This window comes from Theropithecus gelada, chromosome 13 (assembly GCF_003255815.1).
Source record: "Theropithecus gelada isolate Dixy chromosome 13, Tgel_1.0, whole genome shotgun sequence".
Classification (NCBI taxonomy): Eukaryota; Metazoa; Chordata; class Mammalia; order Primates; family Cercopithecidae; genus Theropithecus; species Theropithecus gelada.
This window is the reverse complement of record NC_037681.1, coordinates 7984807-8007914: the sequence shown is the minus strand read 5'-3', so window position 1 is coordinate 8007914 and position 23108 is coordinate 7984807. Positions and strand designations below refer to the sequence as shown.

Here is a 23108-nt window from a genome sequence, read left to right as displayed (position 1 = left end):
CTGGCTAATACTGTGAAACCCCATCTCTACTAAAAATACAAAAAATTAGTCAGGTGTGGTGGTGGGCGCCTGTAGTCCCAGCTACTGGGGAGGCTGAGGCAGGAGAATGGCATGAATCCGGGAGATGGAGCTTGCCGTGAGTGGAGATTGCGTCATTGCACTCCAGCCTGGGTGACACAGCGAGACTCTGTCTTAAAAAAAAAAAAAAGTAGAAAAGGGGCCGGGCATAGTGGCTCATGCCTGTAATCCCAGCACTTTGGGAGGCCAAGGTGGGTGGATCACTTGAGGTCAGGGATTCGAGACTAGCCTGGCCAACATGGTGAAACCGCATCTTTACTAAATACAAAAAATTAGCTGGGTATGGTGGCACATGCCTGTAATCCCAGTTATTTAGGAAGCTGAGGTAGGAAAATCGCTTGAACCTGGGAGGCAGAGGTTGCAGTGAGCTGAGATCACACTACTGCACTCCAGCCTGGGCAACAAGAGTGAAACTCCGTCTCAAAAAAATAAAAATAAAAATAAAATAAAAATCTGGAAAAATAAGAACACGAGAAAGGAGGAAAAGAACTACCCATGGCCTCCTTGGCTAAGTTCACTTTTGCTATATTTCTCCCTAGGATTTTTCCTCAGACATGTTTTACATAGCTGTGACCAGTTTCCGAGCAAGGTGTGCTCTGCCTTCCCTTACAGCTATGCTTCCTAAAATTCCCCTTCTACGGAAAAAGTGTCACTTAGCGGGGATAAAATGGAAGCTGATTTTGCTCTCAGTCAAATCACTAAGAAACAGCCATTCAGCCAAAACAAAAGCAGTCCACCACAGAACAGATCACGTCCTGTTCCAGACCTCCTAAAAGAAGACCAACCTTCTTTTAGGCCAGACTTCAGTTTTGCAAATAATAAAAACCAACATGTTTCAAATGTATCTCCCACTCTCTCGCTTTTGTCTCTACCAGTTCTGGAGAAATCTGTGAAGTGCATTTGGTCTAAAGAAAAGCAGCCCCTGAGTCAAGGACAAGGCCAGCTGCTATCCCCAAATCAAGGTACCTCCCCAGCCTGGCCCAGCCCAGAGGAATGGCCCAGCACTGCGCCTGGTCAGCCCATGCAGCGAGGCTTCCAGGAGAAGCAAGCTTCCTAGTTGGGCTGTTTTTTTGTTTTGTTTTGTTTTGTTTTGTTTGAGACAAGGAGGATCTCACTCTGTCACCCAGTCGGGAGTGCCGTGGCATGATCTTGGCTCACTGCAGCCTCTGCCTCCTGGGCTCAAGTGATCCTCCCACCTCAGCCTCCTGAGAGGCTGGGAGTACAGGTGTGTGCCACCACACCTGACTAATTTTTGTATTTTTAGTAGAGAAAAATACACGTTGGTCAGGCTGGTCTTGAACTCCTAACCTCAAGTGATCCACCTGCCTCAGCCTCCCAAAGTGCTAGGATTACAGGTGGGAGCCTGTAATCCACACCTGGGCTGGCTGTTTTCTTTAGTAGGAAGTTCTCAGGAGAAATGCACACTCTTGTTCTCTGAGTGGGGGCAGCCCAGGAGCTAGTGACCAGCTGACCTATCCACTCGTGTCTCCCCTAAATGGAGTGGGGCCACAGGAGAACGGGCTGTATGCTTCTCTGTCCTCACACCTGGTAAAGCAAATTGGCAGCTTGGCCAAGGAAACATTGGGCTTGGGAGTCCCAGGGCAGCTAAGAGTGCCTGGGACTGTCATAGGGTATGTAAGAAACGTCACCTGCCCACTGAGGGACAAGTGATGTTTCCTTGTGTTTCTGGATGATGAATGGAAGATTTTTTCCTCCTGGGCCTCAAACTTATGACAAATCTTTGCTTTCTTAATTTAGCCTCTTACTTGGCCTCGGAACCAGTGTTCTTGTTCGGGAAAGAGCTGTCCAGGCGCGGTGGCTCACGCCTGTAATCCCAGCACTTTGGAAGGCCGAGGTGGGAGGATCACCTAAGAGGAGTTTGAGACCAGCCCGGCCAACATGGTGAAACCCCATCTCTACTAAAAATACAAAAATTAGCCAGGCCTGGGGGCAGGCGCCTGTAATCCCATCTACTGGGGAGGCTGAGGCAAGAGAATCGCTGGAACCCGGGAGGCAGAGGTTGCAGTGAGTCGAGACCGCACCATTGCACTCCAGGCTGGGCAACAAGAGGGAAACTCCATCTCAAAATAAATAAATAAATAGATAAACAAACAGCTGGTGGAGAGGTACGTGCCCCTGGCTGGAAACCACAAGCCCATGTCAAACAACAGAGCATCCCCCTCACAGACCTTACTGAAGTTGCTCTGGAAGTCTCCAGCATGATAAGGGGGCTTCAGACTGTGTGCCCATTTCTGTTTGCTGGGAGGTAGCTTCCCCAACTTTATCAGGTGAGTAAGCACAGCGGCATCATAGCACAGTTTCCAGCATGACCTAATTTCCTTTATAAGAGCAAACAAGACATTGAAAAGAAGCTGATCTGTCTGTTCAGTAAGGCGCTCAAGGGATACACTGTCAGAGCAAAACAACAGCCATGGGCTGTCTGTGAATGTTTGTCATCTTCGTCTCTTCTTGTCCCTTCCTGCCGGGGCTTGCAGGCTGCTTCAGGTGACAGGGTTGGGGATAGGGACACAAATATGCCCAGGCCTGTGGTCTAGAGTGGAGCGATAAACGCAGCCTAGTGAGCACACAGACACTTGTGGAATGCCTCTGCAGCCCTGCAGGGCTGGTTACGCAATGACGTCCCCAAACAGTGCCTGCAGACATGACATCTTCCTGCACCCACAGGCACCCACCTGCCCTCGGCCGGCCGGCTGTGCCTCTATCCTGATCACCAGACATTTCCTTCCCCAAACACCCTCAGCTGGCACCAACCAAACAGTCCCTGACTGTGCCGGGCTGCAGGTGTAGGCTGGATGCTCCCTGGTGTGCAGGGATCCCTGAGTTGCTGAGAGAAACGCTTGCTCTGAGCATGTGTGCGCAGCCGAAGAGGTGGCGGCAAGGTGGGCGGGATGGTGGACCCTGACATTTCTCCAGAGCTCACCCTCTCATGTCAGGACTGGAGCTGAAAGCCAGCATCCAATCAGCCAGACCCCACAAGCCTCCTCAGGTTCCGAAGTTCCCAGGGCCACTAGAGCATCTGCAGGGAGACGCTTCCCACGAGACCGGTCAGGAGAATCCCAGTCGCTAGATCGTTGCCCAAGGAGCAGGAGGACATGGGGATTTCAGACTTGCCTACAGGCCACCCAGGCCACCAAAGGGCAGCAGCTCACTTCCTGACATTGGGCCTCTTCCCTGTGCTCAGAGCTCGGCAACAAGGAATGGAGCTGCCCTTTCAGCAGAAGGGAGAGGGGCGAAGACCCTCAAATCACAAATACAGGCAAGGGTGCGCTAGAATTTCCAGAGTGGCAGCCCCGTGGCCGACAGACCTCGAGGCAGTGTGCTTGTGGCAAAAAAGGAAAAGGATCTGCCTCGAAAGCAGCTGTTTTATAAAAGCAACGCATGGCTCGTGTGGAAGCCAAAGGAGTGGATCTCACAGAAGTGGAGCAGCATAGAGGTGGGGAAGGAGAGGCTGGTTAACAAATACAAAAGTCCAGCCCGGCAGGAGCAGTTGTTCTGAGCTCTAGCACCCAGACTACAGCTGACAATAGTGCACTGTATATTTCTCACAGCTACAAGAGAGGATTTGGAATGTTCGCTACACAAAGAAGTGATACATGTTTGAGGTCATGCATATCATAATTGCCCTGACCGGATCATGACACTTTGTATACATGTATGGAAATTTCACTCGGTACCCCATAAATATGTGCAATTATTATGTGTCAACGGAAAGAACCAACATCTGGCTTACTTGGTCTGTTTTATCCACAATTCAGTGCCTCTGCCCTTGGGCAAGACAGAAGGTGTGCTAAGACCAGAGGGGGTGTCAAACGGGAGGTGGTGGGCCTTGCCATCCCTGGCTGCCCCCGCACACGTCTCTCACCTCTGCTTGCTGCCACTGTCACTACACATACAACCTACAAGAACAGGTGGGCAGATCCGGTCCCAAAGTGCCAACCTTGGGTAGCACTGGGTGTGGCTTGAGGACAGCTAATGAAGGCACCTGCAGAGCTTAAAGCAGGGGTTGGGTAATAAGCCCGGATTGTTCTGCTATTTTTCAGGAGAGTCAGAAAAATCGCCATGGGAAACAAGCACCTACTCTGCATTACCCCTAAACGCTTGAAAAAAATCCATCCCAGAATCACACAAGTACGCATTTCGATATTATTAGCATACCAGCATCCTGTTGAATGCACGTGATGTCTAAAAGAGGTTTGGGCAAAACCCAGCATATTAAAAGGAAAAAAGAGTGGCCTGGGCTAATCCTCTTCCACTCCTTCTGCTGTTACCAGCTGCGGGTCCACAGACAAACCCTCGAGCCTTGCAGGGTGGTGGGTGGGGCTGGGCAGGGTGGGGCGCGAGCAGGCCCAGGGGCCTGGGCTGGAGATGCAGCCCTGGTGCAGCCCCCAGGACAGGCACTGGCACCCCCTGCACCTGCATGCAGGTTCTCCTGGGCCGGGGTCTACGCCTGTCTACTGAGGATTAACTCCTCACTAACCAAATATACAGTGTCTGGAGCTTTCCCCCCGTTCCACTGTGTGCTGTGTGTTTCGGTTCCTCTGCCTCTTGGGATGCCTGTTAAGTGGAAGGTGCTCCAGGTGGGTTTCTGTTGGGTGGCCAGCTGCGGGTCCATCTCCCCTCGTACACTTCCATGTGCACCCGAGTTTTGAATAAGCAAAGCTGGGGTGTTTGATAAAAGCTGGTATGAACTGCAGTCCCAGAAAACAGGCAAAAATGTCCATATAAGGCCTATATTAAAGTGAAAATGAGGCCAGGCCAGGTGGCTCACGTCTGTAATCCCAGCACTTTGGGAGGCTGAGGCGGGCGGATCACAAGGTCAGGAGATCGAGACCATTCTGGCCAACATGGTGAAACCCCATCTCTACTACAAATACAAAAAAATAATTAGCTGGGGGTGGTGGCACACACCTGTAGTCCTAGCTACTCAGGAGGCTGAGGCAGGAGAATCGCTTGAACCCATGAGGCGGAGGTTGCAGTGAGCCGAGATAACACCACTGCACTCCAGCCTGGGTGACAGAGCAAGAATCCGTCTCAAATAAATAAATAAATAAATAAATAAATAAACAAAGTGAAAATGAGCAGGGACTGGTTCTGCCTAGCTCGCCGTGGAGTTCGAGGCAGCGGTAACTCCGGGAAGGGTCCTGCCAGGCACTGTGTTCCCCTTCCCCAGGAAGCCTCAGCCAGCCAGAAGCACATGGCCGGAGGGAGCTACGCCTCCATTCACAGCCACAATAGCTCATATGGGGGCCTTTGAGGTCTGTTAATCCACACAATTTAGAATCTCACCAGTATGCATTAGAGGCTGGCTGGGGTTCTCTGCAGAGGGTAAAAGATTGCACTTTTAGGAATGATCTGTTTATTGATTCTTACAGCTGTCAAGGGGTCCCAGACTGTGGCACTGGCTGTGTACCCTCTAGTGGCAGATTCTGAACTGTGGGCAGACTCAGCAGAGACTCCCGAGCTGCTCAAAGTGGGATTCCCTGGGAACTTGCTAGAAATGCTGAGTCTCGGGCCCACCGGGACCCGCTGTGTCAGAATCCATTGCTCAGCGGGTCCCTGGAGATGTGTGTGCAGTCAGGTCTGAGAGGCTCTGCGCCCGGAGCAGCTGAACGCTGGTGTCTGGGAGGCTGGGAAGCCCGCGTCACACCTGAGGGGCGGTGCTTGCTGTTTCGCATCACAGTAGGGCACCCAGGCACGAGAGATGGAAACCATGGAGTACACAGAGTAGCTGAGATTTCTCCAAAAGGCCAGCCTGCTCGGGCTTTGCCTCGGGGGCCTGCATCACCGATGATAAGAAAACAGCTGCCAGGCTATTGCAGTCTTAACCCTCTGACCGCTATTTATTTACTTATTTAGAGACAGAGTTTCGCTCTTGTCGCCCAGGCTGGAGTGCAATGGCGCAATCTCAGTTCACCGCAAACTCCACCTCCCAGGTTCAAGCGATTCTCCTCCTCAGCCTCCTGAGTAGCTGGGATGACAGGCATGCGCCATCATGCCCAGTTAATTTTGTATTTTTAGTAGAGATGGGGTTTCTCCATGTTGGTCAGGCTGATCTTGAACCCCTGACCTCAGGTGATCCACCCGCCTAGGCCTCCCAAGGTGCTGGGATTTCAGGGGTGAGCCACCGCACCCGACCCTGACCATTCTTTCTAGGGAGGGATTTCTGCTGCCCAGTGTCCCAGGCCCTGGGGCGCCCTCTTGGGTCTGAACCGTAGCCAGGCTAGAACCGGCAGTGTAGGTCGACGAGGCTCCGTGGTGCACCCGCCCTCTCTCCGCACTAGGAAGCTGCCTCATGGGGAGGCCTTCTGCCCAGTGTTCCCAGCACCCTGAGTGCGTAGCTGACTTCCCAGCCCTGGATCTCCGCCTGGAGCTTCAGGCCATCTCTGGGTTAGCTATCTCGGTCTGGATTTCCCACAGTCGCCTCAAATTCCACACACAGAGTCTCTATCTTCCCTCCACCTCCCCACTAAGCACCCTCTTGCCCCTGCCTTCTGCAGCTGAGCAAGTGGCACCATGTCCACATGGCCAGTCACGGAGACACCTGAGTGTCCTCTTCTGAATCTCTTTCCCCTGCTGTGTGCCGTCCGCACCCCTGGTCAGTGAGGAAAATGCAGGCCAGCTCACGGGCTGTGGAGCCATGCCGCCTGCTGGGCTGGGATACTTCATCTCTGGTCAGTGCCCAGCGCCTGGCCCTGGAGTGGGCACTCCACATGCATCGCCCACGCCATCACACCTCTCCTCCCAACAATCGTGTCCCCAGTTTGCAGATGAGAAACTTTCCCAGGGGTGATCACTTGTAATGAAACCCAAGCCTGATGCTGGACCCTATCTTCCTCCCTATTACGCCAGGGCAACGTGTTGACCTCGCTGCCCGCACTGTCATTACAACACAGATCCATTTATGCAGGATGGTGCAGGGAAAACAGAAAACCAGAAAGCTCTGGTCGCCCCAAGTACGTCTTGCTCTTTAATTTAACTGAAAAATAACCGAAGGCCTTTTCATCTCTTTTCGCCGGGCTACAGGGCTCCACAGTATTGCAGTCACTGAGTACAGGCTCAGAGCTGGGGGTGAGTATGTTTTAATCCAAGGTGACAACCAACCCACAGCCAGGACTGATCTACAATCTGACGTCTGTCCTCTTTGATTTCCCTCTTGTTACTTGGCAACCCCAGAAACTGGAATGATTTTATTCCATTTTAAAGGAAAATATACGTTGCTTTTTCATTTCTCCTCAGGATTATTTGAGGGCTGCATCACATTAATTAACACCCTGGGGCACTCACAATGTGCTTCTGGGTGGATACGGTGGGCAAAATTGCCCCTGAGCCACACAGCAGCCTGGGCAGTGGGCACCACTGGGAGCTGCCCTGGGCAGGAGAGGACATGGAGGCTCTGGGAGGTGAGATAATTCGTTTAACTCAGGCAGTGAAGCTCCAGAGCAGGCTCATAACCTACCCTAGTGGTTCCCAAACTAGCTAAAAATGTACATTCTCTGGTTCATCCAGACCTGATGAATCGGGCGGGGGGGGGCAGCAATTGGAGTCGTAAGAAACCCCCATGGTGCTCCCCTGAGAATCACCCCCCTGAAACCCTCTGCTTCACAGAGATGCAGAGAAGCCGCCATCTCTTTTAGGATAGGAGGTGATTGCACTGCACAGGTGCCTCAGCGTGGGGTTCAAGCCCAGGAGGTGTGGGGGAGCGCTGTGGGCACTCCTAGGCTGGGGAGACCCTGGCACTGACCTGGGCTCACTCCTGGCTGGTGCCTCCCCTGCAGCTGCGACCCATTGTCTGCTGCAGCTCTCCTAAGGTGTGTGTCATCCTCAGTCAGGGGCTCTTGGCAAGTCTGACTGTGGTTTGCATAATCCACCATTTGTTGCTGCAGAGTACCAAGGATGTGAATTTCGTTTGGCGAGGGCCCAGGTAAATCAAGAAAACAGAGGGGAGAAGGAGGTGCTCTTGACCACAACCGTGGGTTTGAGGAAGACAGGGCCTGCTGGACCTGGGCAGCCAGTTGGCAGTTTCGGACTCCTGATGAAATGTTTCGTGAATCCCTGGCTGTCCAGGGTGAGGCTGCTGACGACGGTCCTGTGTGTGGGTCTCAGTGACTCCACGGGGCTTTCTAGCTCTGACGTTTTGCTGACTGCTGGGCAGGTGCCCGGGGTAAAAAGATCCCTGGATTGAGACCAGTGCAGGCCCAGAGGTGGAGAGCATCACTCTGTTTGGCATTCACACTGAGGCCCCGACCCAGGCAGGGCTCCATCCACCCCAAGGCCTAGCTGGCCGCATCTCCCCATTTCCCAGATGAGCAAGCTGAGGCCTGGGGCCTTGCCCAAGGGGCTTCTAACGAGAACACAGCAGGACTGTCTATTTCTCTGCTGATCTCCCTCAGGGCTGGATTCTAAGGCCCCACCCCAAGGCCTTCCTGGGAGCCGGCTTTCTGTTAAGCAGGCAAGGGCAGGAGGTGGGAGTGGGGTGCGCTCGTCTTTAAAATCTTCAGGACTCAGGGGACTGTGCTTGCTTTCCACATGTGACAGACCTCACTGCTGGACTTAGAGAGGCGCCCCTGCCGCGACTCGAGTCTATTCTGGCTGCCACATTGGACACTGAAGGCTGCGCCGTGTGAGAGCTCTCGAACAGAAGGGCCCCTGAGGAGGGCTGCTCTTCTCCCAGGTTCCACAGGCAAAGATGCTTTTCCGAATAGGTAGGGAGTGTCTGACATCTTTCCAGACTGGTTCTTCATCCCAGAATGATCTGGCCTTGAGTCAGCCTAGATCCCCACAGAGGACACGTGGGCCATGGCAGCTGGCTCCACCATGGGTCAGGCTGGCAGCCGAGCTGCGGCCTCCGCTAATTTGTGAATTAATTAGCATACGGCTGGCCAGGAAAATGGCTTTGAAGATGAGCAAACCCATTGGTGCAGGGCTCACGCACTTCAGTGATTTGGAAGGGACAGAATGGCTCTCCCTGCAGCACAGCCCACAGCACAGAACCCTCGTCCTGGCTTGACCAGAAGGAGGGAGGACATGCTGCACCCCATTCCTGCTCCTCCCTTCCTTCCAGCGTGGTAAGAGGCAGGCCCTCTTTCTTCTCCTGGACAACATTATTACGAGACACGGGGGTAGTGGGGCCTTACGGAGCGCAAAGAGAGGCAGGGTCCCAGGGTCAGCTGTTCCTCCAGCCTTGAAGGAGCCGGAGGGTGGCAAGTGCTCCTGCAGCCCGGGACCAGACACCCAGCTTCCTCCCAGCTGCCTGTCCTACCTGCCTTCGTCTCTCCCAGACCACACATCCAAGAGTCCACCCAGCACATTCCTCTGAGGCAGAGGTACCTGGCCCTTCCTCATAAACAGATGCCCATGAAAGCCAGACTGAAAGAACAGGACAGAAACACCCCAAGGCAGGATTATAAACTCCTGAGACTGTTAACATGTGCTTTGTGGAATCGGTTTCATTAATTGTGATCACATTTATATTTTCCTTGGCCTCACTCTCACCTAGCGCTTCGTAGTACTTTGCAAAATAGTAGTACTTCGCCTCTGTGATCTCCTTGGTTTTTACAATAACCATGTGAGATTGGTAGGTCAGATGTTAGTACCCCCACATTACAGATGAGAAAACCGAGGCTCATGGAGGTTAAGTGACTTGTCAGGTAGCTGGTGGCCAACCTGCACTAGCACCTCAGCCTCTGACTCAAGGCTCAGCTGTGGCAGACCTCCCTGCCTTCACAGACCTGTCTAGACAGGCCACAGGCACACTTTCACTAATGCTGTTACTGTGATTCACCTTGTCCAGGTGCCAGGACCGGCTGCTTCCTACGCCCTCTCTAGTGAAAGAGACCCATGCTGAACAAATACCGTGCTGGTGGAAGGACAAAGACACTCACATTCCTTGGTGTTGGGGGGCGCCAGGAGGCAGGAGTAGCAGACCATGCCGTAGATGTTCCTGGGTCTGTTCTCCAGCATGTAGTAGCTATGGGGGAGAGATAAGACAAAACAGAGACAGGTGAGCTGGACAGCACACAGGCAGGGACTGGCACAGAGAGCACGGCGGCCGGTCTGCAGGCCCACAATCCAAGTTGGGCATGAGGCCACGTCCAGTCAGCCGCCCGCTCTGTCCACTCAGTTTCCTTGGGGTTTCAGCCTGTATTAAAATGGAGCATTCTTTTAACAATATTGAGCCGCCAGTGTGGGCCTTTCTTTTAATCTCAGCCCCTTTCTGGTTCCTCTCTCTGGTGGCTGTGTTTAGTGTGTGTGCCATCACCATCATCCACCAGAAATATCCCTGTGCCCCCACATGTAGGCCCTGCTTAGCCCCCCAGGGGTCACACCAACCAAGGCCAGACCCTCCTGGAGGAGGAACACACCCTCGGTGGGCGCCCTCCCCAGAGCCTGCAGCCTGCTGGGATTACGGGCGTGAGTGTGCCTCTGGGATACGTGGAACTCCCAGGCCATCTGCACTGCTGCTGAATGCCACCAGAGTGCAGCTGCAGGAGACAGATGGTTGTGCTGTCCAGAGAGGTCAATGCAGGTGGCCCTCATGACAGCCGGCAACACAACCAGGTTGCAAGTGCCTCCTCCTCAGGAAGCACTTTACGGAAGACACCCTTGGAAGAGCAAAGCCTTTACGCTGGGGTTGCACATACAGCGCAAGGAACAAATCATTCACAGTAGCTCCGTTTGAAGTCCTTCAGTTCCCAGTGATGCTCCATTTTGTCTTTCAGCTCCCCGATGTCACAGCGCCAGCCCCGTGGCTATATGACGGCTCAGGTCCTGCTCTCAGGGGTCTGCCCTGTGCCTGTGCTCCCTGCGGCTGCCCCACTCCCAGGCACAGCCTCTGCTGGCACCACCCTCTCCTTGGGGCTCCCAGCTCAGGCGCCTTCCCTCTGCAGGCTGTGGCTCCTACCCTAGGCTGGGCCCATTTTCCATAAACAAATGCTCAGCGAAGAGCGTGGAGCCATTTGTCACAAGGTGAGAAGTTGATTAAATAACATGAGTGGCGCCAATGCTTTCCCTATTGCGATTCAAGAGCTGGGATGAGAAGGAATATTTCCATGACTGTTTTCTAATCTCTTTTTTATTAGCCAGGCCCCACAGAGGCCCCTGCTGATGGTAGTGCTAAGCAGCAACCTGGTGCGGGGGTCTGTGGGCTCCCGCCTTCCTGAGCCTGGACTGTTACCAGTAATGTTAGGACCATAATTGCCTGCTCTCCCTCAAAGCCCTTTATCCTCAGATCCCTGTGTATCTTGTAAACATTAATTAACCAATCTCAAAACACCTCCCAGAGAAGCCACGACAGCCAGTTTTACAGCTAAGCCTCTCGCAAATCTACCTTCTGCCCTGAGAAGCCACCTCTTTCTATGAGGCAGGCCAAGGCACGTGTCTGCCACCTGGCCTTGTGAGCTCACGGGCATGTGGGCCAGACCAGGTCCACCTGCAGCTTTCTAATGTCCCCAGCCCAAGCTGACACTTCTGAGAAACATCTCGGGCTCCTAGGCGGCCTCCTACTCCCCATCTCACCTCCTCCGTGCGTCACCTCCTCGTCCCTCGCCTCCTCCACCTTTTCTCACTCTGCCTCCAGGCATTCTCTCTCCCACCTAGGGGGATTGGTCCCGCTCCTGGACTAGGAGGCCCTCCAGGGCAAGCCTTCTTCACATCTGTATTTCCTTGGACCTTGTGCTAGGTACTGAGGAAGGATGGTTCTCTGTAAACACTGGCTGAATGAATGAATGATGCCAAGTTCTTCTCTGCGGAACTTCGATGCTGAGGTGGACAGAGGCCCCAGAAGGCCTGTCTGCCCATCCTAGTTCACACCCCAGGTGCCGGGCTTGCTCCCTGTCATGGGTGATGCTCCACGGCCACACGGTGGGTGCAGAACACCCGGCCGTAGGATGGGTGCCCACTGGGGCCACTACATTCTGAGCATGGGGAGGGCGGTGGCTCTGTCCCACAACTGCATCTTTGGCTTGTCCTGGGAACCCAGGCACCTTCTGTCACAGGCTGGCCACCCTCATCCGTGGGGGTCATGTGCATGGGTACAGCTATGCAACCTATCAAGTCACTCAGTTAAGGAATATTGAAAGGTAATAAACTTTTTTTTTTTTTTCCTGAGACAGAGTCTCCCTCTATTGCCCAGGCTGGAGTGCAGAGGAGCAATCTTGGCTCACCGCAACTTCCACCTCCCAGGTGCAAACAATTCTCCTGCCTCAGCCTCCCAAGTAGCTGGGATTACAGGCATGCACCATGACGCCTGGCTAATTTTTGCATTTTTAGTAGAGACGGGGTTTCACCAGTTGGCCAGGCTGGTCTCGAACTCCTGACCTCAAGCGATCCACCTGCCTTGGCCTCCCAAAGCATTGGGATTACAGGCCTGAGCCGCCGTGCCTGGCCGGTGATAAACTTTTAAAAACACATTGGCTCCAAGAGGCTGTTATGAAACTGTGCTTCCTCACCCCGTGAGTGTTCAGTGCCTCCTGACAAGGAGAAGCCACCGTTTTCTAGCACGTACTGCTGCACACAACATTTCTAAATGTTAGGTTCTCTCTGTGGGACTAGCCTAAACTCCGCACGGTGTGGCTTACACCTGGGTCTCTCATTCTGGGCTGCACAGCAACGAAGAACACGTGCCTGTCTTTTTCTGCCTGAGCTTGTCACCAACCCGAAATCAGGTGTTCATTTAGGGATCTCTGGCCCAGCTACAGAGTGTCTGCTCCCTTCGTCTTTCTGGAAAGGTCTAATTTCCTACATTTTGATCCATATTTGGCTTTCTTCCTAGGTCCCCCGACCTCTGTTCTATATCGATTGATTAAGGTGTACAGCCCAGGAGAAGAGTCAGTTTAAATGGGTCCCCTACGATCTGTTGTTTAGGGACGGACTTTCTCTCAGTCAGTAGATATAGACTTTCCCAGAGAGTTCCTTTCTTCAGAACTCTCATGCCTGTAAGGGACGCCGCAGGTTCTCAGATGTTCATTTTCCTCCAGCCATGTTGGTGTGCAGAACGAGTGCAGAGCCACTGTGTCCTGCCCCCTGCCCCTGCCATCCAGAACCACGGCTGGCGAATCCTCCGGGGTGAGAAGGCGCCCTGGAGAGGTGGGGAAACGTAACCTCTCTCTCCTGCTTTCCTCCTGTTTCGGTTCCCAGGTCCTCCCACACAACCTCTCCCCACAGAAAAGCCTCGGGTGCTGCTCATTGTTCAGCGAGTGTCCTGGCCACACAGCAGGGAGGGCGGAGCATCAGGAGGAGTACCTGCCAAACCAAACCACAGGCAGGGGCCGGGGCCCAGGACACACTGGGACGAGGCAATTCGCATCCGTAGCCTGACAGCCACTCGGATTCAGGAATGAACGCAGCCTTTCATGGAGCTAGTCACACCGGTCTGCCAAGACTCCTGTGATCCTCCTCTGTGACACAGCATGACAGCCTCACAAGAGGAAGTGGGGCCTCCAGGGTCCTACCGTGGGGAAGCCTTGTCTGCAGTAGAGGGGGCGGCATGAGCCCCTAAGAGGAGCTGGGATTCGGAGGCAAGGCGGGGGCTTTCAATTTTGGTGGCGTTGGGACTGGCAGCGATGATTTGAGCAGACACAGCACATTGCGGAGCCAGCCTGGAAACTGTTCCCATCGTCTGCACCCCTGTGGAGCAGAGTGAAGGCACACTCTGAGGCGCGCGCTGAGGGTGTCTCTGCACTGGGTCCCTTGCCTGCCCAGCAAGTGTGCTGGGCCTTGCTATGTCCTGGGTGCTGAGGGTGGTGTGGACTGAGCAGGTCACTGTCCCACGGAGCAGGGCAGGAGGCATCAAGATTCCAGCACTGGAAAGAATGTTAAAAGCCCAGAGAGCAGCCTGCCCATGAATTCTGCAGATGGCCGTCCACATTCACCTGAATCGTTCCAGAGGCAGGGAGCTCACCACCCTTTCAGTGTCCAACTTCTTTAGACATTACACACTTTCTGGTAAATGTATCAGAACCAAGCACGTTGTCTTCAGGCCACAGAGTCAGCCCTGGCCTTCGAGTACTGATGGATACCTTCTCGGATCTGAACCGTAGCCAGGCCAGAGCCAGCAGCACAGATCAGCGAGGTTGCGTGGTGCACCCGCCCTCTCCGTGCAGTGGGAATTTGCCTCCTGGGGAACTCTTCTACCACAGCTGCTCCCAGCACCCTGAGTGCGTAGCTGACTTCCCAGCTCTGAATCTCCACCTGGAGCTTCAGGCCATCTCTGGGTTAGCTATCTCGGTCTGGATGTCCCACAGTCCCCTCAAATTCCACACACACAGCCTCTATCCTCCTTCCACCTCCCCACCAAGCACCCTCTTGCTCCTGTCTTCTGCAGCTGATCAAGTGGCACTATTTCCACATGGCCAGTCACGGAGACACCTGAGTGTCCTCTTCTGAACCTCTTTCCCCTTCTGTGTGCCGTCTGCACCCCTGGTCAGTGCTCTCTTTCAGGGGGCTCTCAGATTCTTCCTCTCCTCTACCCCCAACGCCTCTGCTCCAGCCCTCTCCCTGCCCACAGCACCCCTGGTCCCAGGGCTCTAGGCTTTCCGTGCTCAGCCATGTCCCTCGCTGCTTCCAGAAGGACGTCCTGCTGTGTCCTACCTGGCTCAGCAGTCTGTGTGCTGACCTGCATCGGCTTCAAGCTGAAGGTTCAAGTCTTCAGCGGTGGTTTCCAGAGCCTGGTTCCATCTGGTCCCTGCCCTCCTCCCCGGCTTGTGCACACCTCCAGGTGTGCAACTCTTGCTCTGGCCACAGGGACCCAATCAGAGTCCCAGGCGCTGCCCAGCTGCTCATCCCTCTGAGCTCTGGCATCAGCATCTCCACTTGCAGGCCTCTGTCCTACTTGTTAGCCTAACTCATCCAGGTATCACCTCCACAAATCTCCCAAGACCCCTGCTGACACTACCTCCCCAGCCATGAGGTGAGAAGTCCTTCTGCAACTCCTAAGACACTCTGAGTGTGCCTTATGCACTGAGCTGTGGTCATCTCCCCCATCCCCACCGGCCTCATCACTGCCGCCACCTCTCCCACCTGTACCAGCTGTACCAGGGACACCACCACTGCTTTTATTTTTAGTCTCTATTTGTAGCCTTTGCAAAGCATTATGCGTTGTGGCCACTAGGGGGAGGAAGCAGCAATAGCCGTGGCTCAGGATTTTCTGGGGATTGACGGTGTATTTTCCTGGTCCCTGGCAGAACTTGCTGAGGTGTCCTGCCTGGAAAAAGGAAGATTTTCTTTCTCTCTTTCAGGCTAATTGCATTTTCAGTTTTTTTTTTTTTTTTTTTTTGAAAACTTCTGATGCATAATCGTTTTGGTGGGATTATAGTATCATATGACTCAAATATTTTTATTGATAGCGTCCCCACAGTGTTCCCAGAATACTAAAGATACTGCTTTTGTATGAACTTTTAGTTTTCTTTTTCCCGGTGTTTCACATGTGTTACTCTACTGTAAGTATTCAAGCAATTTGCTTCCTTTTGGTGGTCAGAAGATATTAGGATGGTTAATGGCCACTTAGGAGACACAGAGGCAGAGCCTGATGGGCTGCCTGTCCACCGCAGGGGCCAGGACTCTCCGTCCTGCATGCTGCCCCTTGCGGGACAGGACCAAGGCCAGGTGTGTGGCTGCACTGAGGCCTGCAGTGTCCATGACCCCCTGTTCCCAAGGTCCTTGCCCATCGCCCCTTGGGGTTTTCTGCAGAAAGCATCCCAGGGTTTGCCAGGAGGGCCTGTGCTTACCCAGGAAGACAAGGGCCACACTCGGCATCATTCTCCATGTCCCCCGGCGTCAGCACAGTGGCCCGGAAGAAGCCCTCACAGTCTTTGTGGCGCCTGCATATCTGGTAGCCTCCTTTGGAAAATTTCTCCGCCGGGCAGGGGACGCAGCCATAGTCCTCGTCTTTGGTGCCGTAACCACAGGACTGGCCGGGGGAAGAAGAGAGGAGACACAGGTAGGTGCAGCAGCCAAACCACACCGACTCGGCTCACGGTCCTTGGGCAGTGACGTGCCGGCTGTCTCCGGAAGCTACTCTTGCTGGGCTTTGGTTTCCTGGCTTGTCCTAACTGCAAAGCCCCCAGGAACCAGCTCACGCTCCGGGTCTGTCCCTTTCCTTGCCACTCTCTAGACGCTGCCCCTCTTCTGAGCCTCCCTGAGATGAATTCAGCGAGCTGCTGGGATGCCCAGGCAGTGCAGGTAGCACTTGGCATCTAACTTTCCTCAGCTTGCTACAAGAACCAGACGCTGAAACCCTGGAGATTTCCCTTAGTGCTTAGCTTGCCCAGAGGAGGAGGGAGATGCGGCACTCAGGAAAAAATGTACTAGTACTGGAGAACATTTCAATCCTGCTTCCAATCAGATGACCTGATGCTCGTTTAATCAGGGTAGAGTGGGAAAGTGGTCCTTTAAAAACATTGCAGAACTGCTGAAAAATCTGTTTACGAATGCTCAGCCGGAGAGTGCCGTTCCTGGGCTCATGGCAGCTCTCGCCATCAATCTCAATGTCCGGGGAGTGTGACTGGCTGGTTTGATACACCCTGGCGACCTCTCACACAGCCATGCAGGCTCAGGGCACCAATGCCGCAAGCAGGAGGCCTCCCCTGAGAGCGCACGAGGCCCCAGGAGGGCTGGGTCCTTACCAGGTAGGGCTCCTCCCCTGGCCCGCAAGGGGGGCACTCCTGGCACAGCCCCGTAGTCTGGTTGTAGTATTCGTTCTCGCCGCAGTTTGAGTATTCCGCTCGGGCCGAGCACATCAGAGACACCTGCCAACAAAGAGGGGTGTTGTGGCCTCCATATCTCCTTAGAAACATGTGTGACTCCCCCAAGAGCCCAATGTTGACATAGGAAGGGGGTGCTCTGTGGTGGGGGCTCAGTCTGGGAAGGTGCCAGCTTGTGAGTGCTCACTGCTGCTGAGTCTCCAGTGGCTCCTGGTTGATCACCTGGGCACGGCCAGCCCCCACTAGAACCACCCTGCCTCACCCCTGCTGGCCAAGCCTCGTCCCACCATCAAGGCCTGCTCTGAATTCAACGCACTTGCCAAGGTCGCACTTGCCAAGGTCATGGAGGAGGCGCCCCTGTCCCCCACTGAGCCTCTAATACAGTGGCTCCTCAGAAGGCCGGCATGTTCAGGAGGATGGGGGTGGGGGTCTGAGTCTTTCAAGTCTTTCTCAGCTGTGCGGCCCCTAAGCATGAGCTCATCACACAGACACTGGGCTGTGTGTATCACACCACAAACAAGCACTCAAGAGCGTTTATATCCTTGAGACCCTATGAAGGGAGCTACCAATGGAATCAATCTAACTTCAGCCTGCGGCCGAGTTCCGTGCTTTGCAGGGCTGGTTTCATTTCACCCTCAGAAGAACCCTGTGAAGGAGGGACTATGACCAGCATTCCCATTTTACAGCTGAGGAGGCTGAGAAACGGTCCAGCCATCACCAGGATGAGGGCGCTGTGAGAGTGAGGGGCTCAGACCACTTACCACCAGGACAGGGAGCCAGGGCGTCTGCGTGTAGTCCCCCACATGGGCCATCCTCTCCCAAGGGCTTACCTGAAAGACACGCATCATTAGCTGGGCACTGGCGGTAGCCCCCCAACCGGGGGTCCGGCTACCTGTAATTTAACCCCACTGGATATAAAGTGCCTTCTAGCAAACAGAGGGGAAACTATACATCCTAAAAGAAAAGGCAGACGTGAAGCTGAAGCTGTACCCATGCCATTTGAGCTGATTCTGGGGCCTTCCCAGCCTGGCGGCCACGCCCAGGAGGGAGCCTGAAAGGAGGCTGGGAGCACATGGAGGGCCCACAGTTAAACCTGAGGTTAGTAATTGTGTTTCTCGTGTTCAGAGGGTTTGGAGAAACCCAGCCTTACATGAGCTTTAAGTCTGGAGTCCTCTAGGCCAGTCCTGGCCTTTGGGCCCCGGACACAGGAGGACCCCTGGGAGAGACTGCCGGGAATCAGATTCTGGTCTGTGCCCCTTCTGAATGCTCTCCCAGCCCCACCGTAAGGTTCTTCCCTCTCTCTGTTAAGAATAGGTTGTCCATCCAAGTGGACAAGTCCAACAACCTAACTTTACAGTTGAGATAGTGGGAGCCCAGAGAGGTTAAGTGACTTGCCCCGGGTCACACAGCTACTTAAGGGACTGAGCATGGCTGCAGCTGAGGTGTTCTGATGCTTTTCACCAACTATTAATATTACACGAATGCACTGCCTTGAAGGAAGAGGTGGGTTTATTTTTTTTATTTTTTATTTTTTTGCTTGTTTGTTTTTTCACTTTCTGAATGGAGACCTGTGTTTCTGACTCAAAGCAATTTTACTTGGGAGTCTGGGTATTAATTAGCCTGGCTCTACAAAGAGAGATAATGTGCACTTGTGGTCACCTAGATTCCCCAGTGGCTGCACTCTGGTTCACTGTCCTCTTGACATGACAAAACAGCAAGATGTTCTAGATGCTGGGTTGTGTGAGGAACTTTCCAGAATCAACCACTGACTCAGACCAGAAGCCCAACTGGGCCCTGGAACCCAAACTCCCCAAGACCTTTTACCCTCAGCATCCTCTTGTCCTTAGCAAGCCATCACCAGTCATGAAAACCAATTAATTCCCAATATTGCACACAAAAATACCGTGATGAACATATGCCATGATGCATAGGAACCTTCCCTCCCTTCCTCCTTTTCTTTTCTTTCTTTTGGAAAAATCCTGCAACATCCTAAAGGGAGAAGGGTAGCCAAAGATTATTTATTAGAAATAAAGAAATTAAGTTGGAGAGCCTGGGCATAGTGGCTCATGCCTGTAATCCCAACACTTTGGGAAGCTGAGGTGGGAGGATCACGAGGTCAGGAGATCGAGACCATCCTGGCTAACACGGTGAAACTCTGTCTCTACTAAAAATACAAAAAAAATTAGCCGGGCGTGGTGGTGGGTGCCTGTAGTCCCAGCTACTCGGGAGGCTGAGGCAGGAGAATGGCATGAACCCGGGAGGCGGAGCTTGCAGTGAGCTGAGATCGCGCCACTGCACTCCAGCCTGGGCGACAGAGCGAGACTCCATATCAAAAAAAAAAAAAAAAAAGAAAGAAAAAGAAAAAAAGAAATTAAGTTGGAGAAGGAGGCGGGAGCTGTGTAAGTCAGCAGCCAGGGAATGGCGGAGGAGAGCAAAAGACCAGAGGCCCTGTCAGTGGGGACCGACAGCCACAATCTTCTTTTCCAAATCCCCCAGGACTTAACGGCTTGTTCACGGAGATTTCTGGAAAGAGAATGGCCCTTTAGGGAATGCACTCAATGCCAAGTATGTATGTGTGTTTAACACATAAACTGTGGGGAAAACATTCAAACCATAGCAGCGTGGAAAATGTCTCTTCCCATCCGAGGCAGAGAAGGCTGCTGCTTAACTTGTGGAACTCATCAGTTAATTGGCTGCAAGGGAGCTTCCAGTCGGCCGGCCTTCCAGAGATCCCTGGGGAGCACACCCGTCCTGCCTCCCGAGTACAACAGCACATGCCCTCGATCCTGTAGGATAGTATGCTTGTTTATCATTGCAATAAATACACACCCACGAAAAATCCAAAGGAACTTCAGTTTCCTGGAACACCAAGCAGGGCTGTACCACCTGTTGTTGGGTGAGAAAGGAATCATACAGAAGAATGCCTCCGGGTGTATTTGTAAAGTTTCTAAATGCATGAAAGCAGGTCTGGAGTGATGCCTGCTGAACTTCCAGCAAAGATTTTTTTTTGGCAGTAACCGAAATCAGATGGGGGTGGCCAAGGACTAAGGGAGCATTCCAGGGAACATTCACTTTTTATTTTATGCAGGTCTGTATTGTCTGAATGGTCTAGAACAGAGAGTATGAACTCTGTGATAAAGGAAAAAGCGTGTGTCCCTGGCTGCTCTAAGAATAGGCGGGGGAAGGGGGTCCCCCGGGGGAGGGGTCCCAGAGGACGGACCTGACTAGGGTCACTGGCAAAGCACAGTGGCGGTCCTGGGTCTTTCCTTGGGCCCCAGCTGTTGGCCCAGTCACCTCGGAGGTGTCTCACTCGGTGGAGACCTCCAGGTGGCTTTGGGGAAGGGTTCTGTTTCCAGACCTTCTTGATGAGGTTCAAAAACTGCCTTTTCCTGCACACTACGTGCACTTCAGTGCTGCATTTACTGTTTGGAAAACACTAAATGGACTGAGGCAAGATTGAGGAGCCAGCCACCCCAGAGGTGAACTCGCTGGGTGTTTTCCTTCTAGCAACAGAGCAAGCTGGGGCAGGCAGCGACAGGAGGTCGGGGTGGTGGCGAGGCAAGGGCGACCTGCAGCCCGCCGGGTGAGGCGGGAGTTTGGGTATAAGCAAAGGCCTGAAAGGGAACCGATAGGAGCCTGTTCCCCCTCCCAGCAGCCCTGGACTTGGCTTCAGGATGGTGGGGTTAGCAGAGAGAGGTTTCCACTGAGTCTGTGGATAGGGCCAGAGGCTCTCAGCAGGACTGGAGGCCTTCCAAGAACCATATGAATGGTTTCTAATTTAATTGACTTCTAATTATAGCTGAGCCTTGGAGGGCTTCCCTGAATAACTGAGAAGGGCTGGGCCTGCCACACCTTAGTGTCAACCAGGAGCACTTATCAAAAGGCGCAATTAAAACGTTCCCAGGTAAACCCAAGCAGAAAGAAAAGAAAAACAAATAAATAGATGCACAAAGTAGAACCAAAAGTCTGTGGCCTTAGATGTGTTTCATTACGTTACCAATTCTCTGAGAGGGCGAGTGGGGTCTGGGGGAGGGGAGCACAGGGCAGCCTGTGGTTCGGATCCCACTTCTTAGACTGCAGATGCAGGCAGGAGGTGGGCCACTGGGCGCTGGGGGGCCAACTGCTCCCAATCGTGATCTCCTGTTTGTTTTACTTTGGGGATCTCCAATCTCCATCAGTGCCTGGCAATGCTGCTGGGGTATGAGACCAAGGAGCTGACTGAGGTGGGGCTCCAGCCTTGTGCACACTGAGCTCCCATGTTTGTGACAGTGATGGGGAGAGGGAGCACCCGTCTTAGTGTGTTTTGTGCTGCTAGAACAGAATACCATGGACAGGCTGAGAACTGAAGTTTATTTGGGGTTCTGGGGTTGGGAAGTCCAAGAGCGAGTGGCTGCATCTGGTGAGAGCTTAGTTTCCAGGTCATAACATGGCAGAGGGCATCACATAGTGAGAGAGTGCAAGCGGGGCCAACTCACTGTTACAACCAGCCCACTCTCGAGATAATGAACCCACTCCCGTGATGATGACATTAAGTCATTCATGAGGGCAGAGCCTCATGACCTCATCACCTCCCACCTTTCAAACCTGTTCACCGGAAATTAAGGGATTAAGTTTTTAACACATAGGCTGTGGGGAAAACGTTCAACCCAAAGCAGCGTGGAAATGTCTCCTCCCATCCGAGGCAGACAAAGCTGCTGCTTAACGTGGAACTAATCAGTTAATTGGCTAGTGATCCAGTTCAGGGGTTGTGAAGCCAGTAGCCACCCAGCAGGTTCTGTGAACACACTCTTTTGGAGTCCAGCCTCACCTGTTGGTTACCTAGTGCCTGTGGGCATTTCATGATGTAAGAGACCCCATGACCAGGTAAGTCTAGAATATCTTAAATCTGGCCCTTTATGGAAAAGGTCTGCCCACTCCTGCCTGAATTGACAGCTTCTCTTCCCCGACCTGCTCTCTCTTTCTCTGCCTTTGGACCTTCCTTCTTCAGTTCCCAGCTAGAAAGATGACACAGCTGTAATCACATCAGCTTATGACTACTGAGCTCAGACCCCAGCCAGGCACTGCCATGGCTTAATTCTCACCACTACCACTTTGTTGCTCAAAGTGGGGCCCTGGACCAGCAGCATCAGCATCACCTGGGAGCTCATTAGAAATGCAAAATCTCAGCCCCGCCCAGACCTGCTGTCTGGGATCTGCTTTTCAACCAGATCCGCAGGTGGTCTGCGTGCACATTAAAGTTTGAGAAGCGCTGGTCTAGACGATCTCCTAGCAACATCTTGCTGAGGTGGGGAGAGAACGTTTAATGTTTAATTAATGTTTAATTCCTTCTGGGAGCCCAGGAAGAAAGCCTTGGCTGCATCTCTCCCTCTTTAAGTTCTGGCCTGCTTCCAAAGAACAAATGCCGTCATTAGCACCCCTTTTCACACACACACATGCTCTGCACTAGACATTGATTCCCTTAATCTTGTTTGTTAGAGTTCATTCATTTATTCATCATTTATTCAACAAAGAGCTGTGGAGCTGCTACTATGTGGCAATCTTATAGGCCCTAAGGACGGTGCCAGATAGAGAGGGTCCCTGCTCTATTGGGCCTTTATCTGTCCAGGGAGCCAGACATGGAAGACATCATAATATACAAGTTTGGCCCGCTTTCCTAGCCGCCCTCCCCTAGACTCAGTCTCCTCTCTGAGCTGCCCGCCTCTTGGAATGGCCTTCACCCTTGGCGGTGTGGTTTTGACTGTCTACACTTGTCATCATGGCTGCCTCCAGAGCACAGATAGCGCCCACTGCAGGAAGAAGGTGGCCATCCTCCCTACTAGTCACCACCATTAGGAGACGCAGAGTCACTGCCTGGGCTGGCAGACGGTCCAGCCTCCGGGACCTCCCATTCTTCCATCCAGCTGGGCCCCCCTTGACTGTGACGGTGCCACCTCTTCCAAAAGGTTCTCCCTGAAAGGGCCACACCTCATATCTGTGGGAAGCAGCTGAGACCAGGTGGCTGTGGGAAGCCTTGGCAGGCCTGATGGTTCGGAGTTACCTTTTAAAGTCTATAGGGCGGATGTCGCTTGTGTCTGTGGCCCCTCTCCATCCCTCCGGCTTGCTCACCTGGCCTGGCCCAGCAGGGCTCACCACGCCTGGGTTGACCACATCATGGACAGGGAGGGGAGAGGCTGTGGCCGGCCCACCCAGCTCCATGGGCATAAGCTCTTCCACGGCTGGAGGCAAGGTGCTGGCAGCTGCCTGTGTCTGGGAGGCGGCCACAGAGCTGGCTGCGGCTCCCTGCCCACCCAGCACTACTCTGCTCCCCTGGCC

General features: G+C 53.4%; 1 protein-coding gene across 3 annotated transcripts in view; it reads right to left on the bottom strand.

The window, feature by feature from the left end:
- Positions 1 to 23108, bottom strand: part of EDAR (ectodysplasin A receptor) — a 93852-nt gene that overhangs the window by 19689 nt on the left and 51055 nt on the right. For all 3 annotated transcript variants that reach the window (XM_025354480.1, XM_025354477.1, XM_025354479.1), the window contains 4 exons: positions 17558 to 17626; positions 16719 to 16841; positions 15822 to 16003; positions 9981 to 10066 (listed from right to left, as the gene is read on the bottom strand). In XM_025354480.1, coding sequence (XP_025210265.1) covers positions 9981 to 10066; positions 15822 to 16003; positions 16719 to 16841; positions 17558 to 17608 — 442 coding nt within the window. In that variant the 5' untranslated portion in view covers positions 17609 to 17626. The remainder of the gene's footprint in view (positions 1 to 9980; positions 10067 to 15821; positions 16004 to 16718; positions 16842 to 17557; positions 17627 to 23108) is intronic.